General features: G+C 46.9%; 1 protein-coding gene across 1 annotated transcript in view; it reads left to right on the forward strand.

The window, feature by feature from the left end:
* The window catches only part of LOC309526215 (uncharacterized protein), a 32,818-nt gene extending 13,768 nt beyond the window's left edge, over positions 1–19,050 (forward strand). Inside the window, exons 6-13 of the mRNA XM_082212129.1 lie at positions 2,339–2,355; positions 6,353–6,695; positions 9,059–9,334; positions 10,456–10,731; positions 13,527–13,814; positions 15,474–15,560; positions 15,843–15,875; positions 18,349–19,050. Of these exons, the coding sequence (XP_082068255.1) occupies positions 2,339–2,355; positions 6,353–6,695; positions 9,059–9,334; positions 10,456–10,731; positions 13,527–13,814; positions 15,474–15,560; positions 15,843–15,875; positions 18,349–18,410 (1,382 nt within the window). The 3' untranslated portion in view covers positions 18,411–19,050. The remainder of the gene's footprint in view (positions 1–2,338; positions 2,356–6,352; positions 6,696–9,058; positions 9,335–10,455; positions 10,732–13,526; positions 13,815–15,473; positions 15,561–15,842; positions 15,876–18,348) is intronic.
* The last annotated feature ends 1,713 nt before the right edge of the window (positions 19,051–20,763 follow it).

The raw sequence follows: 20,763 nt of genomic DNA on the forward strand, positions 1-20,763 counted from the left end.
TGGTGTGGTTGTGGTGGCACTTTTCCGGAAGGAAGGGTCAGAGGCAGAAAGGGTCATGTTGGAGGAAATCAGGTAGTGCTTGGAATCTGGAAGACTTCCTACCTTTACTAGTGACAGGTTCCTGGGGTGTCTGCCAGGATCTTTCCCCAGGTCCTTCTCCACAGGAAAGGGTGAGACTGGACAATCTCTGTTGCATCCCTTTCCGTCCTGAAGAATCGTTGTCATGAGTAAAATGACTAGAGGCTTCAGAATCTATAACCCACTTGTCTGACTAGGTCTCACAACTGTTCACAGCTACCGTATTTTTCGCCCTATAGGACGCACTTTTCCCCGTCCAAAAATGAAGGGGAAATGTGTGTGCGTCCTATGGGGCGAATGCAGGCTTTCGCTGAAGCCTGGAGAGCGAGAGCGGTAGGTGCGCACCGACCCCTCTCGCTCTCCAGGCTTCGCGGACCTCTCTGCAAGCAGCGGGAGCACTCCTGCTGCTTGCGGAGAGTTGCCTGCATGCCGAAGCCTGTGCGCACTGAGATCAGCGCGTCCAGGCTTCGCGGACCTCTCCGCAAGCAGCGGGAGCCAGCGCTGGGCTCCCACGGCTTGCAGAGAGCTGCCTGTTTGGGGGCTGGGGTCGGGGGAAGCTCGGGCCTCCACCGCCCCAGCCCAGTGCCTGGGGGGGGGGAAAAATAATCCCCCCCTTTATTTCCCCCCAAAAAAACTAGCTGCGCCTTATGGGACGGTGCGTCCTATAGGGCGAAAAATACAGTAAGCTCTTTACTTATGAAAGAAAACTTTTCTCATTGTTCCTTTTCATTTGGCCACTTAAAATGTAGGGGATTTCTGTGACTTTTGGGCTTTGCAAGCCTTGGCTGTGTGCCCTCCCTGTGGCAAGTGAAACTCATAATTTGATTCTCTCTCTGCAGAGATGTGGCAAAGACACTAAGCTGTGCCAAGTAAGTGAGATGTCCCTCTTTGTGAGTTTTTCCTCCGGCATGGAACAGGCCTAGGGTGGGAGACGGGCATAAGGGAGGATTTGTTCAGGGCCTGCGTGAACTTGAAACAGCAGAAGGTCCCTGTAAAACTGGAGACAGAAAATAAAATACTCTAACGGAAAGGTAACGGCATTTAAACCTCCCATACTCCCAGAAAACAGAAGCTTACGTTAAGGGGAAATTGAGAGAGGGGCAATTCACAGTATTCTGTCCTTCACCAGAAGCAGCGAAAACAGACCTTCTGCTGGCCTGTATGTCTGAAACTGCTTCTGCACATACCTGCATAGGATCACCTCCAAAACTCACCTTTCTCCGCAAAGTATTTGGCTCAGCCCTGCTTGTGCCAATGCCCTACTGCTGGCTTCCCCAACCTGCTGCCCTCCAAATGCTTATGGCCTCAGCCAGTGAGGCCAACAGGGAGAGATGAAGGGAGGGTTAGCCTTTAGCAGCTTTAAGCAATGTTTATCCAGTCTACAAGGGACAGGCTGGAGTTGCTGTTGAATCCATCCATCAACCTCTGATGGATGATTTAGGAGGATTGGGTCCAGCATCACTTTTGATTTGTGTGTGTGCCGGTATCCTGCGACAGAGTGAGCTCCTGTTGCTCTGTCCCAGCTCCTGCCAACCTAGCAGTTCGAAAGCATGCCTGTGCAAGTAGATAAATAGGTACCACTGTGGTGGGAAGGTAAACAGTGTTTCTGTGCACTCTGGTTTCTGTCACAGTGTCCATTGTGCTAGAAGTGGTTTAGTCATGCTGGCCACATGACCTGGAAAGCCAGCTCCCTCACTATCAAAGAGAGATGAGCGCCACACGCCAAAGCCACCCTTTGACTGGACTTAACCGTCCAGGGGTCCTTTACCTTTACCTATAGGTTGTCTAATGGAGGCAAATGTATAGAAACCAGTGGTATGTATGTAATTGCATGTCATGCTATGCAGCAAAGTGAGCTCCTTTGCTCTGGAGCAAAGTGCAGGAGGCCAATGCTTCTGATGTGTTGGTTGGGTAGTGCCCCCCACCCCCATCCATAACAAGCCTCACCTGGATACTTTTGCCCAGAAGGTGCCCTTTTGATCTTTGCTTCCTGCACATTTCATTAAAAAATTCCTTCCAGTAGCACCTTAGAGACCAACTAAGTTTGTTCTTGGTATGAGCTTTTGTGTGCATGCACACTTCTTCAGATACCAACACAGCTACCTGCCTGTACATTTCATGTGCCCAGGGATGGAGTCTTCTGCAAGGGGAGTTGGGTTGGATTAGATGCTCTGACTCTGTTATTCAGATGCCCCCGTCCTTTGTCAGCTTCACTGTGCTTAGTTCACCTGACACCCTCCTGTGTGTTTTTCTGCAACAGATATGTCGGCTGGAAGAGCAGCAGAAACAGAGGAACCTCTCTGACATCTGAGCAGAGAGGTGGGTAGATCGCCCTACTCATGAGGAGCTATTTTGCCTGCCCAATGGCAGGACAGCGAATAAGAGAGCCTTGTGTGGACAGTACGGGGCTGTTCAAGGAAGAGGCACAAGCTGGAAATCCTAAGAAGCTCAATTGCAGAATTCCAGTAATGGGCCTCAGGACACCAGATGGAGGAACCTGTTTAAAGGATTGCGTCAAGCCAGCAAGTTGAAAAATATTTGGCCCTACAATGGTGCTTCCTATCGCAAATGGGATTTCTTTAGACATTTCCCCCTCTTCTTCTGATTTAAGGGTTTGGGGCTTTTGCTCTGCAGGGAGAAGCACATGGGAACTTTGCATCATTTTTTACTGCTCTCCATCATACCATATTTTAGGGTGGAAGTGTGCAGTGTTCTTTTTAAAAAAAGAAAAATACTGTTTGTGACTCTATGCCACAGGTTGGTGCCAAGAATTCTAAGCTAGAAGAACCGTAGTTTGACCCTGCAGAAGGCAGCTTTAGATGTTCCTAAATCTTATTATTTTTCAATGCTTAGCTAAATTATGGTGGTGATGAGGAAATTGTTTTAATAATACAGCGGTACCTTGGGTTAAGAACTTAATTCGTTCCGCCTTGTTGGGCCGAATAGCAGTTATAAAAATGAACGTTTTGCCAAAGATGTTGTTTTTGTTTCAAACCTTACAGATCGTGGACAGAGTGGAATGTTTTGGAAAGTGGCAGAAGGATATCTCAAAGTTTGTTTGGCAGGGCAAAAAGCCCCGAATAAAGTTTAAAATATTAACTGATGCAAAAGAAAGAGGGGGGTTTGCCCTGCCAGATTTAAGGTTATATTATGAAGCTGCAGCCTTCTGCTGGATGAAAGATTGGTTGTTGCTAAAGAACACTGATGTCCTAGATCTGGAAGGGTTTAATAATTCGTTAGGATGGCATGCGTATTTGTGGTACGACAAGGTAAAAACACATAAAATGTTCAAAAACCATATTGTCAGAAAAGCAATATTTATAGTCTGGACAAAATATAAAGACTTGTTAGAAAGTAAGACCCCGAGGTGGTTATCACCAGTGGAGGCCAAGGCTCGGAAAAAACCCAATATGGAGGCCGGCTGGCCGACATATGGGGAAATAATAGAAAAAATTGGAGACAATTGGAGGTTACAGAGATATGAAAGACTAAAGAATAAGGTGCAAGATTGGTTTCACTATGCCCAAATTCAGGAGGTGTTTAAGATGGATAAAAAAACAGGTTTCCAGGTGGAAAAATCGAAACTAGAGACAGAATTGTTAGAACCAAAGACTAAGCTTTTATCAAGAATGTATAACTTGCTGCTTAAATGGAACACTCAGGATGAGACAGTTAAATCAGCCATGATAAAATGGGCTCAAGACATTGGGTACAACATTATGTTTGAAGACTGGGAAAAGTTATGGACCACCGGTATGAAATTTACGGCATGTAATGCCTTGAAAGAAAATATTATGAAAATGATATACAGGTGGTACATGACCCCAGTCAAGCTTGCAAAAATATACCATTTGTCGGACAACAAATGTTGGAAATGTAAGGAGGCTGAAGGGACATTCTTTCACTTATGGTGGACTTGTCCAAGAGTGAAGGCATTCTGGGAAATGATATATAACGAGTTAAAAAAGGTGTTTAAGTACACCTTCCCTAAGAAACCAGAGGCCTTCCTACTGGGCATTGTCGGCCAGAAAGTGTTAAAGAAGGACAGAACGTTTTTTATGTACGCAACTACAGCAGCAAGAATTCTTATTGCAAAGTATTGGAAGACACAAGATTTACCCACACTGGAAGAGTGGCAGACGCAATTGATGGACTACATGGAATTGGCCGAGATGACTGCCAGGATCCGAGATTTGGGAGAAGAAGCAATGGAGGAGGACTGGAAAAAATTTAAGGACTATTTGCAAAAGCTTTATAAATTATATGAATTATAAGAACTCGCACGATTTGGAAAGATTAGCTCCAGTAATGAGAGTGGATGACATATGAAACTAAATAATAATTAATGAAAGGACCAATGTTTAAATGTTTAAAATGATATTATATTTGTTTTTTTTTTATAGTAAATTGACAATAAGTAATTTAAACTAAAAAGTAAGCTTTTGGAAAGTATAAAAGAAACGCATGAAACAAGGTTATAATTTGCTGATATTTTTATTGTTAAGAATGCATTGGAAGGGAGATATGGGGAAGTCCGATAGAAAACTGAAATAAGCATTGGAATGATCTATTTTTTTCTTTTTTCTTTATTTTCTGTTGTTGATGTTCTTTTTTTTCTTTTTCTGTATAATGGATTGTATACCTTTATTTGGAAAAAATAGCAATAAAAAATATTATAAAAAAAAGAACTTAATTCGTTCCGGAGGTCTGTACTTAACCTGAAACTGTTCTTAAACTGAAGCACCACTTTAGCTAATGGGGCCTCCTGCTGCCACTGCTCCACCGGAGCATGATTTCTGTTCTCATCCTGAAGCAAAGTTCTTAACCTGAGGTACTATTTCTGGGTTAGCGGAGTCTGTAACCTGAAGCGTATGTAACCCGAGGTACCACTGTAATAATAATAATAATAAACCTGGAACAGTGGCCTCCAGCAAATGCTGCTGTTAATGCTTTAAAAGAAATACAAGAGATTCTATAGACGGCTCCCTGCATCTATCTGTAGTTTGGCGATGAGTGTGAAGCCCTCAGGATGTAATCAGAGCTGATGACTGGCTGACTTGGTTTATTCCCTACTTTAACATCAACCTACGTGGAAAGCATAGACACACACCTGTATCTGCTCCCTAAAAAAAGCTAAACAACTTTGACCTGAACCCACCAAAAAAGGGGGTAGATCACTGCCAGTTTTTTTATTCTGCAATTGGATCGCACTCTCTTAGGAGTTGGACGTTTCTGCGCTACACCAATCAAACTTGTTCAAATAAAGGAGGTGATGATTACCTGTGTTTTTATAATTTTATCATAGTATTGCAATAACATTTCAGAAGACTCTCATGCCACAAGGTTCTGTGTGTTTTGCTGCAGCAGCTACCTGTCTGGAATTTGTCACAGCTGTTTCATTTCCACCTCCCAGGATTTAAAATATATATTGTATGCAAATCAGGAAGCTGAGGCTATTTTACTTACAGCATTTCTCTCCTGCTCTTAGGCCAAAAAAGGGTCCTAAAGCAGCTTACAATTGTCAGCAATAAGACGGTCCCTGCATTCAGGCTTATACTAAAAAAGACACAACACAAAAGGAAAAGGGGTTGGATGGGAGGAGGAAAAAAGGAAGTTTAAGATGCTATCTGGCAATGGACACCACTCACTATTAATGACATTTTTGGCCCTGGTGAAAGGATTGCAGAGCTACATAGAATGCAGGAGAACCATTATGCCCTGAAAGAAGGAAAAGGAGGGATTATGTTTAGGAGAAGTCAAATTGTAAACCATCCAGGGTGGCTAAGCAAAAAGGCAGGATATAAATGCAATACAATCAATTTATTACTTACAGAACTGGGTGTATCAAGTGAGGTCATGTCTGTGTCCCTATGATCCTGCTTTTCCCCCTCCTCCCTACATCATTTCCTTCCCACACTACTCAGATTCCCTCCCTACTTTTTCGACGGAAATTCTGAAATCGAAATTTAAAACCATTCAACAAAGCAATCATACAGGAAAACTGAGCTACGGGCAACGTTCAAAGTGTGTCATACTTTAAAAGCCTGTCAGAACAACAACAAAAATTCCCTCTTGGCAGTTGTCGACCACCTCATCTCTGGAAAGGAGAGAGAGAAAAGTCATCTGCGGAGGAGAGGACGGGAGAAGACCCCACTTCAGGGTCCCAAGCCACAGAGGACTTTCAAAAGTATTCGATTTGGAGCCAGGAGAATTACAGGAGAATTTTGGCAAAGCCCTTGTGGTTCTCCAATGAATATTTTCACCTCCTCCGTGATGGACGTGGACCCTCCAGAGTCTCCCAGCAACTTTCAAGTTTTTACCCCCGCCCTGCATCTCTCCCAGCAGAAAAGGCAAGAGGAACGGGGAGGGGGCGGAGTCAGGGGAGAAGTTTCGCTTTCGCTTTCCAGTCCACCTCTCCCACGCTTCAGATCTACCCAGCAACCGTCGACGCAATCTGCACGCCGTTTTTCCATTGGTAGAATATTTCCGCCGCAGCTCCTCTTCCGGACCCTTCTGCTGGCGGGGCGGGGATCGCTTCGTCCCGATGGGGGTCCTCATCCGTGGGGGCCCCTGGATCCTGTGCGCTGCTGCCCACCTGCTCCTGCTGGACTGCGCTGGTCAGTACCTCCGGGGGCTGAACTGCGCGGCGGGGCGGAAAGAAAGACCCCCAAGTCCAAAGATCCCGGGGTTGTGGGTGTGACTTTGCTGGTCACCCAAAGGGGGAAGACCAGGGGGGAGTTCCCTACCCGAAGTGGAGCCAGATCCCTTGGGAAATACCTGCTTTTCTCAGACTTTTTGTTTTGCATGCCGGCTTGGGGGCAGGGAGAGTTTCAGAGGAGCGCAAGGTTAGAATTAAGGGACTTGGGGGTCGTGTTTGTGGGGCTCATCATCATCTACCTACCAATGCAGCGCTGGCCTCTTCCCTAACGCACACGGTAATGTGTGAAGAGAGCTACCAGCAAGGGTGGGTGCGTGATCCGGGTGGCTATGAACTGGGAAGTCTACGGAGCAATTTGCAAAAGCGAGTCCTGCTTTGCTCCAGGTAAGGACGTGCTGTGTCGGCTCCTTGGTCCACCTAGTGGCCAGGGTTGGAATAGCTCGTGGGAAAGGGAGCTCTGCTGGGGAGGGCTGGTTCAAATCTTACCTCTGCCATTCACGAACTGACCAGGTTTAGCACACCTGTCATCCAAACACCCATTCCCAGCACCCTTCTGAGTAATACCCCTCCCCACCCTCTCACTCTGGTGACTTCTGTTTCAGTGTATCTGAAGAAGTGTGCATGCACATGAAAGCTCATACCAAGAACAAACTTAGTTGGTCTCTAAGGTGCTACTGGAAGGAATTTTTTTATTATGAAAATTAATTAAAAATGAAATAATTCTAGCACCCTCGCTTTCTGAGGAATGACACATACGTATTAGCCGTGCTTAGAGAGATCTGGGCAAATTCATCTATGGGGGCCTGGTGATAATTCCCCCCCCCCAGGTGATGTGAGCTTCAGAACCGGCAGCTCCCTTTCATATTTAAAATCGGGGGTGGCAATACTGACCTGCTGCTTTGCAGGTTCGTTGTCAGGCTTAGGAGAATGTCAAATGCCCAGAACGCCTTATTCTGCTGCCCCTTTGCTGTCCTGTCTGTCTGTCTGTCAGTGGTTCTCCAGACACAGCTGCCTTTCATCTTTAAAACTGGCAAAACTGACACGGGACAAATAGGAGAAGACGCCTTCGTCCCGGTACGGTTCCTCTTTATCACATAACACAGCCCAACAAGACAACAGGAAGGATCCGCCGACAGCATATGAATCAATCTGGCTAACCTGATCCAAACACACACACACACACACACATGCCCTCACTCACACACCAAAACAAATCTCACCACAGCCAAGAAAAGACAACCAACCACACATTAGGCTACCCCCAATCTCTCTCACCACCAGGGAAATACAACGAGCGAATAGTAAGAGAACCCACACAAGTGACGCTGACACAAAACGCCACGCATACACTAAGCAGAATCATTGCCACCCGACCCCATCCCACTCGCCATTCCCCCTCCCTCTCTTCCCCCTTTTTTCTTACACTAACACTGTATACGCTAATGTCTCACAACAAATGAAACCGATCTGTAGAAAACACAACTTGAAAAAAGAGACAATGCACGTATTTTTGTAAATGACAAAATCTTTAATAAAAATACAGTCGTATCTCTTGTTACGTCAGTCTCCGGTTGTGTTTTTTCAGGATACGAACCCGGCAAACCCGGAAGTGTATACTTCTGGGTTTTGCCACGCGTAGAAGCAGTGCTCTACTTGCAAACTTTTCAGGGTGCGAACGGCACCCCGGAACGGATCGAGTCTGTAACTAGAGGTACCACCGTATTTTAAAAATAAAACTGGCAAAACATACACACGTTCAGTGTCTCTGGGTGCAGCGGTTTGCCACTCCCTCAGGCGCTGGGCACATTTGTGATTGTTCGTCTAGAACAAAACATTTAGGCTGAAGTCCTTGCTTTCCTGGGTGTAAGCCCCACTGAACTCAATGGGACTCACTTCAACACAGAGGTTGGCAAGGTTTATCTTGCCTGGGCTGGATCAGTCCCATGGGCCGGATTGCGTGCGCGATTTTCAGCATCTGCGTATGGACAGGTGCAATTTTTGGTGGCTGCGTCTATGCAGATGCGATTTCCGGCACTGCAGAAGCAAGTCCCTGCACCGTGCTGCGCCAGTTTAGCACAGTGCGCTAGCGGGCAGCTCAGCTCTGGGGTGGCTCTTGGGCCAATCAGATGACTTCCACCCCTGTGATAACATATGTGCACAGGATGTCATGGTTTTCTGCTTTAAAATTTAAGGAACCAACAGCAGCAGTTTGAGAGCAGTCTTCTCAGGTTCCTTGCAAGGATGATGTTCTGTGAAGGTTTTTTTTTTGGTGGGGTGTGGATTCTCCTCTTCAGGATCCCTAACTCTGCCCTTCTTTTGCAGCCTCTTTCTCCCACTCCATGCGCAATTTTTACACTGGGGTGTCAGAGTCCGGCCAGGGGCTGCCCTGGTTCGTTGCCGTGGGGTACTTAGATGACCAGCCCATCTACTACTACGACAGCGATACCCGGAAGGAAGAGCCTGCGGTGCCCTGGATGGAGAAAGTAGAGGAGGATTATCCCAAGTTCTGGGACAGGCAGACGCAGATCTTGCATGGCTGGGAGCAGACGTTCAGAGCGAACGTGGAGATTGTAAGGAACCTTTACAACCAGAGCAAAGGTGAGTGGAGGGTGCAAGGAGTGGCTCTCTCTCCTGCTGAAGCTTCTCCCTCAGATGAAGGCCTCCACTCTGGAACAAATGTCAACTCTGCCTGTGGTAGATACATGGAAGGATGATGATGATTATTATTATTTATACCCTGCCCAGCTGGCAAGGCTTCCCAGCCACTCTGGGCGGCTCCCAATAGAATATTAAGAACACGATGAAAGATAAAACATTAAAAACTTTCCTAAACAGGGCTGCCTTGAGATATCTTCTAAAAGTCAAATAGTTGTTTATTTCCTTGACAAATGATGGAAGGGCGTTCCACAGGGTGGGTGCCACTACCAAGAAGGCCCTCTGCCTGGTTCCCTGTAACCTCACTTCTCGCAGGGAGGGAACTGCCAGAAGGCTCTCGGAGCTGGACCTCAGTGTCCAGGCTGAACGATGGGGGTGGAGACGCTCCTTCAGGTATACAGGACCGAGGCCGTTTAGGGCTTTCAAGGTCAGCACCAACACTTTGAATTGTGCTCAGAAATGTACTGGGAATCAATGCAGATTTCTCAGGACCCGTGTTATATGGTCTCAGCGGCCGCTCCCAGTCACCAGTCTAGCTGCCACATTCTAGATTAGTTGTAGTTTCCAGGCCACCTTCAAAGGTAGCCCCACGTAGAGTGTATTGCAGTAGTCCAAGCAGGCGATAACTAGAGCATGCACCACTCTGGTGAGACAGTCTGTGGGCAGGTTGGGTCTCAGCCATATGGTTAACTCAGAACAAGCCAGCCCCAAATTTGGCAGCTCTGCTTTTCAGCAGAATCCAAGAATCCCAAAATTGTAGAGCTGGACCTGTAGAGGGGCATCTAGTCCAATCCCTTGCAATGCAGGATTCTCAACTAAAGCATCCATGTTAGATGGCCACCCAACCTCCCCTTAAACACTGTGAGGTTTACTTTAGCAGAGTTAAACAATCCCCCCCTTTTAAGTTTATGCTTTGGTAAACCACGATACACCACTGCAAAGAATGAGCTCTAAGAACATCAGTTCGCTGTGGGTGGCTGGGAGCCCCCAGTGCTATTTCTCAGCATGTCTTTGGATGCCTGGCGTTAAGCTCACTGGCCTCCTGAGCCTCTTTATATTTACAGGGTTTCACACCTGGCAAGCCATGTACGGCTGTGAGCTGAGGCAGGACGGGCACGTAAGTGGGTATTCCCAATTTGGCTACGACGGGAGGGACTTTGTCACCTTCGACAAGGAGACCCTCACCTGGACGGCAGCTGACACAGCAGCCCAGGTGACCAAGAGGAGGTGGGATGCCGACTTGGCTGCCAACCAGCGCAGGAAGAACTTCCTGGAGGAGATTTGCATCGAGTACCTGCGGAAATACCTGAACTACGGGAAGGAAGTTCTGCTCAGGACTGGTGAGGGATGGGGTTTTGGAGGGCTCATTGGGGGGAAGTTGGCCATTTCCTTACAACTTATAGGGTGGCGTTCCTGCCAAATGTCATAGAATCATAGAATCGTAGAATCATAGAGTTGGAAGAGACCACAAGGGCCATCGAGTCCAACCCCCTGCCAAGCAGGAAACACCATCAGAGCACTCCTGACATATGGTTGTCAAGCCTCTGCTTAAAGACCTCCAAAGTAGGAGACTCCACCACACTCCTTGGCAGCAAATTCCACTGTCGAACAGCTCTTACTGTCAGGAAGTTCTTCCTAATGTTTAGGTGGAATCTTCTTTCTTGTAGTTTGGATCCATTGCTCCGTGTCCGCTTCTCTGGAGCAGCAGAAAACAACCTTTCTCCCTCCTCTATGTGACATCCTTTTATATATTTGAACATGGCTATCATATCACCCCTTAACCTCCTCTTCTCCAGGCTAAACATGCCCAGCTCCCTTAGCCGTTCCTCATAAGGCATCGTTTCCAGGCCTTTGACCATTTTGGTTGCCCTCCTCTGGACACGTTCCAGTTTGTCCGTGTCCTTCTTGAATTGTGGTGCCCAGAACTGGACACAGTACTCCAGGTGTGGTCTGACCAGAGCAGAATACAGTGGCACTATTACTTCCCTTGATCTAGATGCTATACTCCTATTGATGCAGCCCAGAATTGCATTGGCTTTTTTAGCTGCCAGATCAAGTTGATGTCTACCAGATCAAGTTGATGATGGGGATAGCGAATAAACGGGGGTGGGAATGGTTTGTTGTGGGTTTTGGGGGTGAGGGTAGGACTTGAAATACCTTCCTTCAAGTTAGAGGGAACTGAATCAATTCATCCATTGGGGACCTGGTGACATTTGCCCCTCAGCCCAGAGGTAGCTCACTGGGAAAATCTCAAAACCACAAGTTTGGGATGCGGGTGGCGCTGTGGTCTAAACCACTGAACCTCTTGGGCTTGCCAGTTGGAAGGTCAGCGGTTTGAATCCCTGTGGCAGAGTGAGCTCCCGTTGCTCTATCACAGCTCCTGCCAACCTAGCAGTCCGAAAGCACACCAGTGCAAGTAGATAAATAGGTACCGCTATGGCGGGAAGATAAACGGCATTTCCGTGTGCTCTGGCTTCCGTCAAGGTGTCCTGTTGCGCCAGAAGCAGTTTAGTCCTGCTGGCCACATGACCCAGAAAGCTGTCTGTGGACAAACACTGGCTCCCTCAGCCTGAAAGCAAGATGAGCGCCATAACCTCATGGTCGCCTTTGACTGGACTTAACCGTCCAGGGGTCCTTTACGTTTACCTTTGATATTAGAGCCTCTCAAGATGATGATGATGATCATTAGAAAATTACACCCCTCCCTCCCAAAGCAGCCCAGGTTGGCCAACACACAAGCAACAAAACTTCATGTGGAATGCTCTCCCCAGGGCGGTTCGCCTGGCGCCTTGGTTATATATTTTTAGGCGCCAGGTGAAAACATTCCTCTTCAACCAGGCTTTTGGTTGAAGCCCTTTAAACAGGTCTGAGGGAAGGGGGTGTTATTGTTTTGTTGTTTTGATTTAATTATTTACTTGTGTTTTATCTTGTATTTTATTCTGTCAACTGCCCTGAGATCTTTTGATGAACGGCAGCATATTATTATTATTATTATTATTATTATTATTATTATTATTATTACAATGGTACCTCGGGTTAAGTACTTAATTTGTTCCAGAGGTCCGTTTTTAACCTGAAACTGTTCTTAACCTGAAGCACCACTTTAGCCAATGGGGCCTCCTGCTGCTGCCGCGCCGCTGCCACACGATTTCTGTTCTCACCCTGAAGCAAAGTTCTTAACCCGAGGTAATATTTATGGGTTAGCGGAGTCTGTAACCTGAAGTGTCTGTAACCTGAGGTACCACTGTATCATCATCATCATCATTATCATTAATAGTATAAGGTGTGACCGGAAAGTTTGGTGAATGGTCACAGAAATCAGACAGTGAGAAATATGTGAACATACAACTGGCATCGCAAACCCACAAAATGCTCACAATTGTGAATGGAGATGAAGCTGTAACTTGAAAGACAGTGTATGAGCGGTTTAAGCATTTCCGTGAAGGGCAGCAAACCATCGAAGATGACCCTCAGTCTGTCAACAAGCAGAACGGCGGCAAATGTCGACAGAGTTCGTGAGTTATTGATGTGGGATCGGCGTTTGTCCGAATGATGGTGGAAGAATCGCATATTCCACATGAAATTGTTACTGAGGTTACTGAGTCGTCCCACCCTCCATATTCTCCCTATCTGGCCCCACCGGATTTCTTTTTCCAAAACTGAAATCTGCACTGAAAGGGCACAGATTTTTCAACAATTCACATGTCGAAACTGCTGTGATGAAGGAACTGAAAGCAGTATAAAAAGAGGACTTTTCCAGAAGTTTCTAACAGTTCTATGAACGTTGTCAATGGTGAGTTGTATGAGGGGGCCTACTTTGAAGGCCTGTAAGTCATGTATGTTCAAATATTTTTCGCTGTCCGATTTCTGTGACCATTCACCGAACGTTCCGGTCGTACCCTGTAATAATAATCCAGAAACAGTTCCGAGACCAAAACGGACTGGAGAAGATGCCAAGGGCGGCTGAGGAATCTGTTTCCTTCAAGGTTCTTCTTAATTTATTCAGGATGCTACAAGTGTGGGATATTGACTCTCTGGGTCAGGATTGAGGGGGACTCTACCTGATTTTACAGCATCCATCCTGCCAGCCACTAGAGACATCCCTGTGTTAACCCCAACGCGGCCCTTTTTGCAGAGGCTCCGGTGGTGAAGGTGACCAGGAAGGCAGACTATGACGGCCTGGAGACCCTCGTTTGCCAAGTCCACGGCTTCTACCCCAAGGAGATTGAGGCCAACTGGGTGAAGGACGGGGAGGTCTGGCAGGAGGGCACCCTCCGAGGATTGGTCGCCCCCAACTCGGACGGGACCTACTATCTCTTCCTCAGTGTCCAGATCGACCCCGAGGAGAGGGAGCGCTTCCGGTGCCGCGTGGAGCACGACAGCCTGAAGAAGCCTCTGGAGGTGGCCTGGGAGAAGGAGCCTGGTGAGAGACAGACAGACAGACAGACAGACAGGAGGGGAAGGGGTGGGCTCTGGGAGGGGGATTTTATCCATTTTATTTATCGAATTTCAAACTCAGAGATGAAGGGCGGGGGAAACAGCCAAAGACACCCAACAGCTGCATCACAACATAGATTGGCAATTCCTAGTTGGATCCTTTCTGTACATCTGGGAGCAAAGCAAGTTACAGTTCTACCTTGGTTCTCAAACAACTTGGTACTCGTCTGTTGTGGCTCCTGAACGACGCAAATCTATAAGTGGGTGTTCCGGTTTGCAAACGTTTTTCCGAAGCCGAATGTCTGATGCGGCTTCCAATTGAGTGCAGGAAGCTCCTGCAGCCGATCGGAAGCCGCGCCTTGGTTTTTGAACATTTTCGGAAGTCGAACGGCACCTGCTGCCTCGCAGGCCTTGAGCTCAAAATATTATGTCAAAGGTAAAAGACAGCCACCATCTCTTTGTCTGTAAATGCGTGTGGTTCTGAGTTCACAAAGCATTCATAAACACTCTGATTTTTAGATATGAATAAAACCTTACTATGGCTTCCCCAATTCTGTGGGGAACTCTTCCACACCTTGCATAGGTAGGGGTTTTGGGGGGGGAGTAGAGAGAGAGAAGCATGTTCACCACCTTAAAATCCTTGGTGGGATTATAATTACAAATACAGTGGTGCCCCGCAAGACGAATGCCTCGCAAGACGGAAAACTCGCTAGACGAAAGAGTTTTCCGTTTTGGAGGTGCTTCGCAAAACGAATCTCCTATGGGCTTGCTTTGCAAGATGACAATGCCTTGCGAGTTCCTGCAGGTTTTTTTCCCTCCCCCCTTTTTCTGTTATTATATCTTTTATTCAGGATTTTCTTGTTTTACAGAAGTTGGTGCCTCGTATTTTTTTTTTCCCATGTAACATTTTTACAAATCTGTTTCATTTGTTGAGGCATTAGGGGGAGAAGATAAGAAAAAAGAAAAAAGAGAGGGGGTGGAGGGAGGGAGGGTGGATAGGGGTGGGGTCGGGTGGCGGTGTTTCTATTATGTTTAATGTATGTAGAGTTTGGTGTCAGCGGAGTGTCCCAAAATCCAACTATTCTGGACAACAGCCATACAAGAAATATGTAAAATAACTATGCAAGTAATAGACATCACCCCAGAATTGGCCCTACTAAACATCTTCCAAGACAACAATGCCCATTTACACCACAAAGAACTCATAACCCACCTACTTTCAGCAGCCAGAAACACCATAACCAGACACTGGAGAGACCTGTCAGGAGTAAGCATGGACCAATGGTACCAAATAGTATGGGAAACAGCCCTACTAGAAAAATTAACTAACAAACTGAAACTGACACGGGGACAAACAGAAGAAGACGCCTTCACCTCCCCCCTTTTTCTAAGCCGCTAAGACGCTTATCAGCTGATCCGATAAGCCGCTAAAAGCCGCTAATAGCGCTAATCCACTAATCCGTCAATGGGCTTGCTTCGCAAGATGAAAAAACCGCTAGACGAAGAGAATCACAGAACGGATTCTTTTCGTCTTGCGAGGCACCACTGTAAATAAAACTGAATGTCAGATCTCCATCTTTCTGCCTCTCCCATGAATGGAAAATATTGCTCTGGATTTCCCTAATTTTCCCTAATCTGCTTTTAGCGTCCAACATGGGACTTGTTATTGGGTGCATCTTGGTAGCTGTCCTGCTGGCAGCGGCTGGAATTGCTGGGATCTTGGTGTGCATCAGTAAGTAACTTGTGAATGGACTTGCTGGGAATTAGGGACCTAACTCTGTTGTGGGAGAGACTATCCCCTTTTGAAGGAATCCAGGTGACTCCATGGGCTGGTCTTCTCCACTCCCCCCATCCCCTGGTGCTTGGTGTGTTCCTCATTCACCCCTGGAGATTATTAGGCAGGGACCAGAGGAGGCAGCACCTGCCACAAGGTCCTTCCTCCTTGCAGAGGATAAAGCTGGAGGATCTCTACAAGGTCTCTTTCCATCCTAACACTCTGATTCTGTCTCTGCAGAGAAAAGGAAAGACGGATACAGAGCAGCATCAGGTGAGCGATGCCTTCCTCTTTGCATGCTCATTCTAACGCAGGTAAATTCAGGGTGAGAACTGAACGATTAGCTGAGCCATGTGTAAGTATATTTCCTCTGTATTATGTTTATATGAGATGATGATGATTACATTTGTGTACTACCCTTCATCCGCAGACCTCAGTGCAGTTCGCAACATAAAAATGCAAGATAAAACAATATTATAAAAACAACACACACATACCAATAAAAACCCCCTCTCTCCTATCCTTTACCTGTGCACTGCACTGCGCTGATGTTGCGTGTTACAGTGGTATAGAGATACTTTAATAAATTAAATAATAAATAAAAAGCACAGAAAAAGGCTTGGGACTGGCTTCCTGAGACTCTCTTCCCTTCATCATTTTTAATTTGTATACCATCTTTCTATCTTACAATACTCAAGGCGGTTTACAAGCTGAAGAAACAAAAAATGTACCTCTTATAACAATCTAATGCAATACAAAAATGTGATAATAAAACATAACTTTAAAATAGGCAACCTACATAAAAAGTAACAGTCAACAATCATTAGAATAGCATTAAACAACAACAACAACAACAACAACATATAAAAGTTAAAGAGAAATCCACTCACCAGTTACAATAAATAATTTCCAAACTATAATCAATAAAACAACGGCAAGCCACAGTACATAAAATAATACAATACAAATTGAGAAGCAGAGACTGGAGAGTGGAGCAAGGCAGGTGGAAGGAAGCCTTGCTTCGTTTTGCCCTGAAAACACATCGGTTAGAAAATGGGAGGATTCAAGGCACCGAGGAGGCAGGCTTGGTTTATTTTTAAATTTTATATCCCCCTTTCCCCCCACATCTGAATCTCGAAAGGTCTCACAGATGCAAAGTCCTTTAACGGTGGTGTCCTGGGCTGCCGGTGGCCTGTTCTTGTCACCACCCTAGCGGCAGTATCTCCCCTAGGGCAGAGCAGACCCACATTGCAATAATTTAGATTTGAGGTGACTGGAGGTGTCAGTGCCTGGACTACAGGGGTCAGGTTGCCCCTGTTGTGATCATGAGGCCCTGCTATGTGTGAGAACCAACTCTCCCAAGGTTAGATCTGAACCTGCAAGGTGGAGAGAGAGAGAGAGAGACGCATGTCCCAGAAGGAGTCAGTGGAGTTTTCCCTCCTGCCAGGTGAGCTCTTCTTACATTGAAGATATCCCTCTCTATCCCCCATGGCTTCCCAAAAGAGAGGTGTACTTGCTTCCAAACTGAAGACTTTCCTGTTTAACACCCCCACTGTATACGTTGCAGACGGACTCTCCATATTTCCAGTTGTTTTCCCAGGCCTTGGAAATGCGTTCATTACACTGTACAGTGGTACCTCAGGTTAAGAACTGAATTCATTCTGGAGGTCCGTTCTCAACCTGAAACTGTTCTTAACCTGAAGCACCACTTTAGCAAATGGGGCCTCCCGCTGCCGCCGCGTCGCTGCTACGCAATTTCTGTTCTCATCCTGAAGCAAAGTTCTTAACCTGAAGCACTATTTCTCGGTTAGCGGAGTCTGTAACCTGAAGCATCTGTAACCTGAAGCGTATGTAACCCCAGGTACCACTGTATTTTAGTGCCTTAATTCAACGACAACGCTGTTCAGGGTGAAGACTTGTGATTGCCACCATGGGCAGCCAATCAGTGCTGTGCACAGCCGCCTGCTCAAGCCTAGCGCAGCCAGTTCCTCCTGAACTGCATCTTGCAGGGAAGGTGGCATAATCATTTTTTATTTGTATGCCGCCTTTACACAGTTAAAAAAACAATGCTCAAGGCTGCTTACAGCATAACAAGGTTTACATAATTACAAAAGTCATAAATCACATTAAAAAACACACACAACCAAATGGGAAACAATTTCCACATAAATCAAAATCTAAAACTAAGAATACAGCATTAATATCACAGTTTAAAATGACATAGGTAAAAAATAACAGCAATTTAAACAAAAAACAAAACAAAACGGAGCTCTCTCTGCCCAGCAGCAGGAGCGGCAGTCCTTTACAGAGCCCATCAGGCCCCGCTCTGGGCCAGGTGGTGAGTGGCAGGACTGGGGTCCTCAGGCGCTGAGCAGGGGAGTATGATGGAGGCCGTGCCATATCTGACCTTAAAGGGGACATTCCCAGGGTGCAGAGAGACACTTGCAATGCTGTCTGTCTGTGTAGCATATCAGCAAGTTGTGTGTGTCCCCCTACCCCCCCACCCCCGCTGGGCAATGGTGGACCTGAGATCAGAGGAAGTTGCGCTGCCTCTACCCCTGGTGCTTAGTGGTGGGAAGATGCCTGGATTTGGGGCATCTCTTAATACCCTCCCTCTGCACCTGACTTCTGTTTGTTTCGTTTAGAGCGCAGTGTCTGCCCTATTTGTTTTGAAGATGGAGAAAGTGCTCTGCAAACAACACACACACCCCCAATCGTGCATACCTGTCTTGTTCTTCCTCTGCAGGTGACCCTGGAGAGGGTGGGGTCATCCCATGCGTGGTCCTCGAGGATGCTGAGCAAGCCTGATCTTGCCTTGTCGTGATTCACCCGCCGGGGCGGACAAGGGAGAGTTGCCTCTGATCCAATGATGATTGCTTGCTGATGCGGTTTTGAGGATTTGCCCCGTATGGCGAGAGTGTCAGTTTGCATTTCTTTGTAGAGAAAGTATTGATCTGATGTGTAGAGATCTTTCCTGTTCTGCTTAATCCAAGAGGGTTCTGGAAGGTTTCTTCTCTGTGTGAAAGAAGGATCTTGTTTGGGTTATTCCTTCTGAGTACAGATGGTTTCAGGGATGTGGGTGGTGCTGTGGGTTAAACCACAGAGCCTAGGAGTTGCCGATCAGAAGGTTGGTGGTTCGAATCCCTGCGACGGGGTGACCTCCCGTTGCTCGATCCCAGCTCCTGCCAACCTAGCAGTTTGAAAGCATGTCAAAGTGCAAGTAGATAAATAGGTACCACTCTGGCGGGAAAGTAAATGGTGTTTCCGTGCGCTGCTCTGGTTTCGTCAGAAGCAGCTTAGTCATGCTGGCCACATGACTAATAGTGAGGTCAGAAAACATCTGGGTTTCATTCTCTCTCTATCTCTCTTTCTGGTGTGATGTTTTGTATATAGTGTTAAGGTTTTAGCCTTATTATAAGATATTGTTACGTTTCCATTAAGCCTGCTGCAACTGAGAGCCAGTGTGGTGTAGTGGTTAAGAGCGGTAGTCACGTAATCTGGGTAACCGGGTTCGCGTCTCCGCTCCTCCACATGCAGCTGCTGGGTGACCTTGGGCCAGTCACACTTCTCTGAAGTCTCTCAGCCCCACTCACCTCACAGAGTGTTTGTTGTGGGGGAGGAAGGGAAAGGAGAATGTTAGCCGCTTTGAGACTCCTGAAGGGGAGTGAAAGGCGGGATATCAAATCCAAACTCTTATGGACAGTGCCAATCCTGAATGTATTGGATTTGTGACCATTATGCTCATTTGCCTTCAGTAGCAGTAAAGCTCTGCTAGATGAAATATGAATTGCCTCTGGTCTATTTTCTGGGAACTCTTCAACGTGTTTAAGTTTTTCCTCCACACATGCGACAGAGAGACCCTCGGAGAGATTGAAGGATATCTCGGGAGTGATGCGGATTAAAGTTGCCAGGCAGAAGGCTGCGTCTCTGGGACTCTGGAGAAGCAAAGAGAATCAGATCTGTGGAATGATGAGGGGGAGAGGAAAGGCAATAGTTTGGCCCCCTGAGCTGGGGAGACTCCAGGAGAACCTTCAGGCCCCCCTGAGAAGATGCTGAATGGAGGCAGGACAGAGAGAAGCGGTGGACAAACACCGGAAATCTGGGGAAGAGAGAGCTCTGGAGGTGGAAAATCCTGAAAGGGAGTTTGCTATGAATATGCCAGCCTGTCTTTGGGTGTGGGTGGGGAACGACTGCTTTGGGGAGCTGATTTCTGAGACACACGTCTGTTGATGCTGTGATTTCTAGGTACAGGTGTGAGTCTTTTTTCTTACCCACTGTTTACTCCTGAATTGCAGCAGCAGCAACAACAACAACAACTTATTTATACCCCACCCATCTGTCTGGGTTTCCTCAGCCACTCTGGGTGGCTCACAACAGAATATTGAAAACGCAGTAAAACGTCAAACATAAAAAACTTCCCTAAACAGGGCTGCCTTCAGATGACTTCTAAAAGTCAGGTACAGTGGTACCTCGGGTTACAGACGCTTCAAGTTACAGACGCTTCAGGTTACAGACTCCGCTAACCCAGAAATAATACCTCAGGTTAAGAACATTGCTTCAGGATGAGAACAGAAATCGTGCTCCGGTGGCGTGGCGGCAGCAGGAGGCCCCATTAGCTAAAGTGGTGCTTCACGTTAAGAACAGTTTCAGGTTAAGAATGGACCTCCGGAACAAATTCAGTACTTAACCTGAGGTACCACTGTACTTGTTTATTTCCTTGACATCTGATGGGAGGGTGTTCCACAGGGCGGGCGCCACTACCGAGAAGGCCCTCTGCCTGTTTCTCTGTAACCTCTCTTCTCGTAGGGAGAGAACGGCCAGAAGGCCCTCGGCGCTGGACCTCAGTGTCCGGGCAGAACAATGGGGGTGGAGACGCTCCTTCAGGTATACTGGGCTGAAGCCATTTAGGGCTTTAAAGGTCAGCACCAACAAGCATCAGCCAGGCTTTCCACAGCAGGTTTTCCAAGAGAAAGTGGTGCGACAAAAAAAAAGTGTTCACAACCATGCCTAGAAATCACAGCAGCCCACTGTAATAGCCAAAGACCCACAGGCATCCTGCCCAATGGGGAGGAGCTGAACTGAGACGGGACATGGTTTGTGTGTGTGTGCGTGCATGCGTGCTTATCATTGGCAGAAAATTCCTTTTGCACTGCAAGCTGGC

The sequence above is a fragment of the Podarcis vaucheri genome (assembly GCF_965113315.1).
Source record: "Podarcis vaucheri genome assembly, chromosome: 2".
In the NCBI taxonomy this organism is placed as follows: Eukaryota; Metazoa; Chordata; class Lepidosauria; order Squamata; family Lacertidae; genus Podarcis; species Podarcis vaucheri.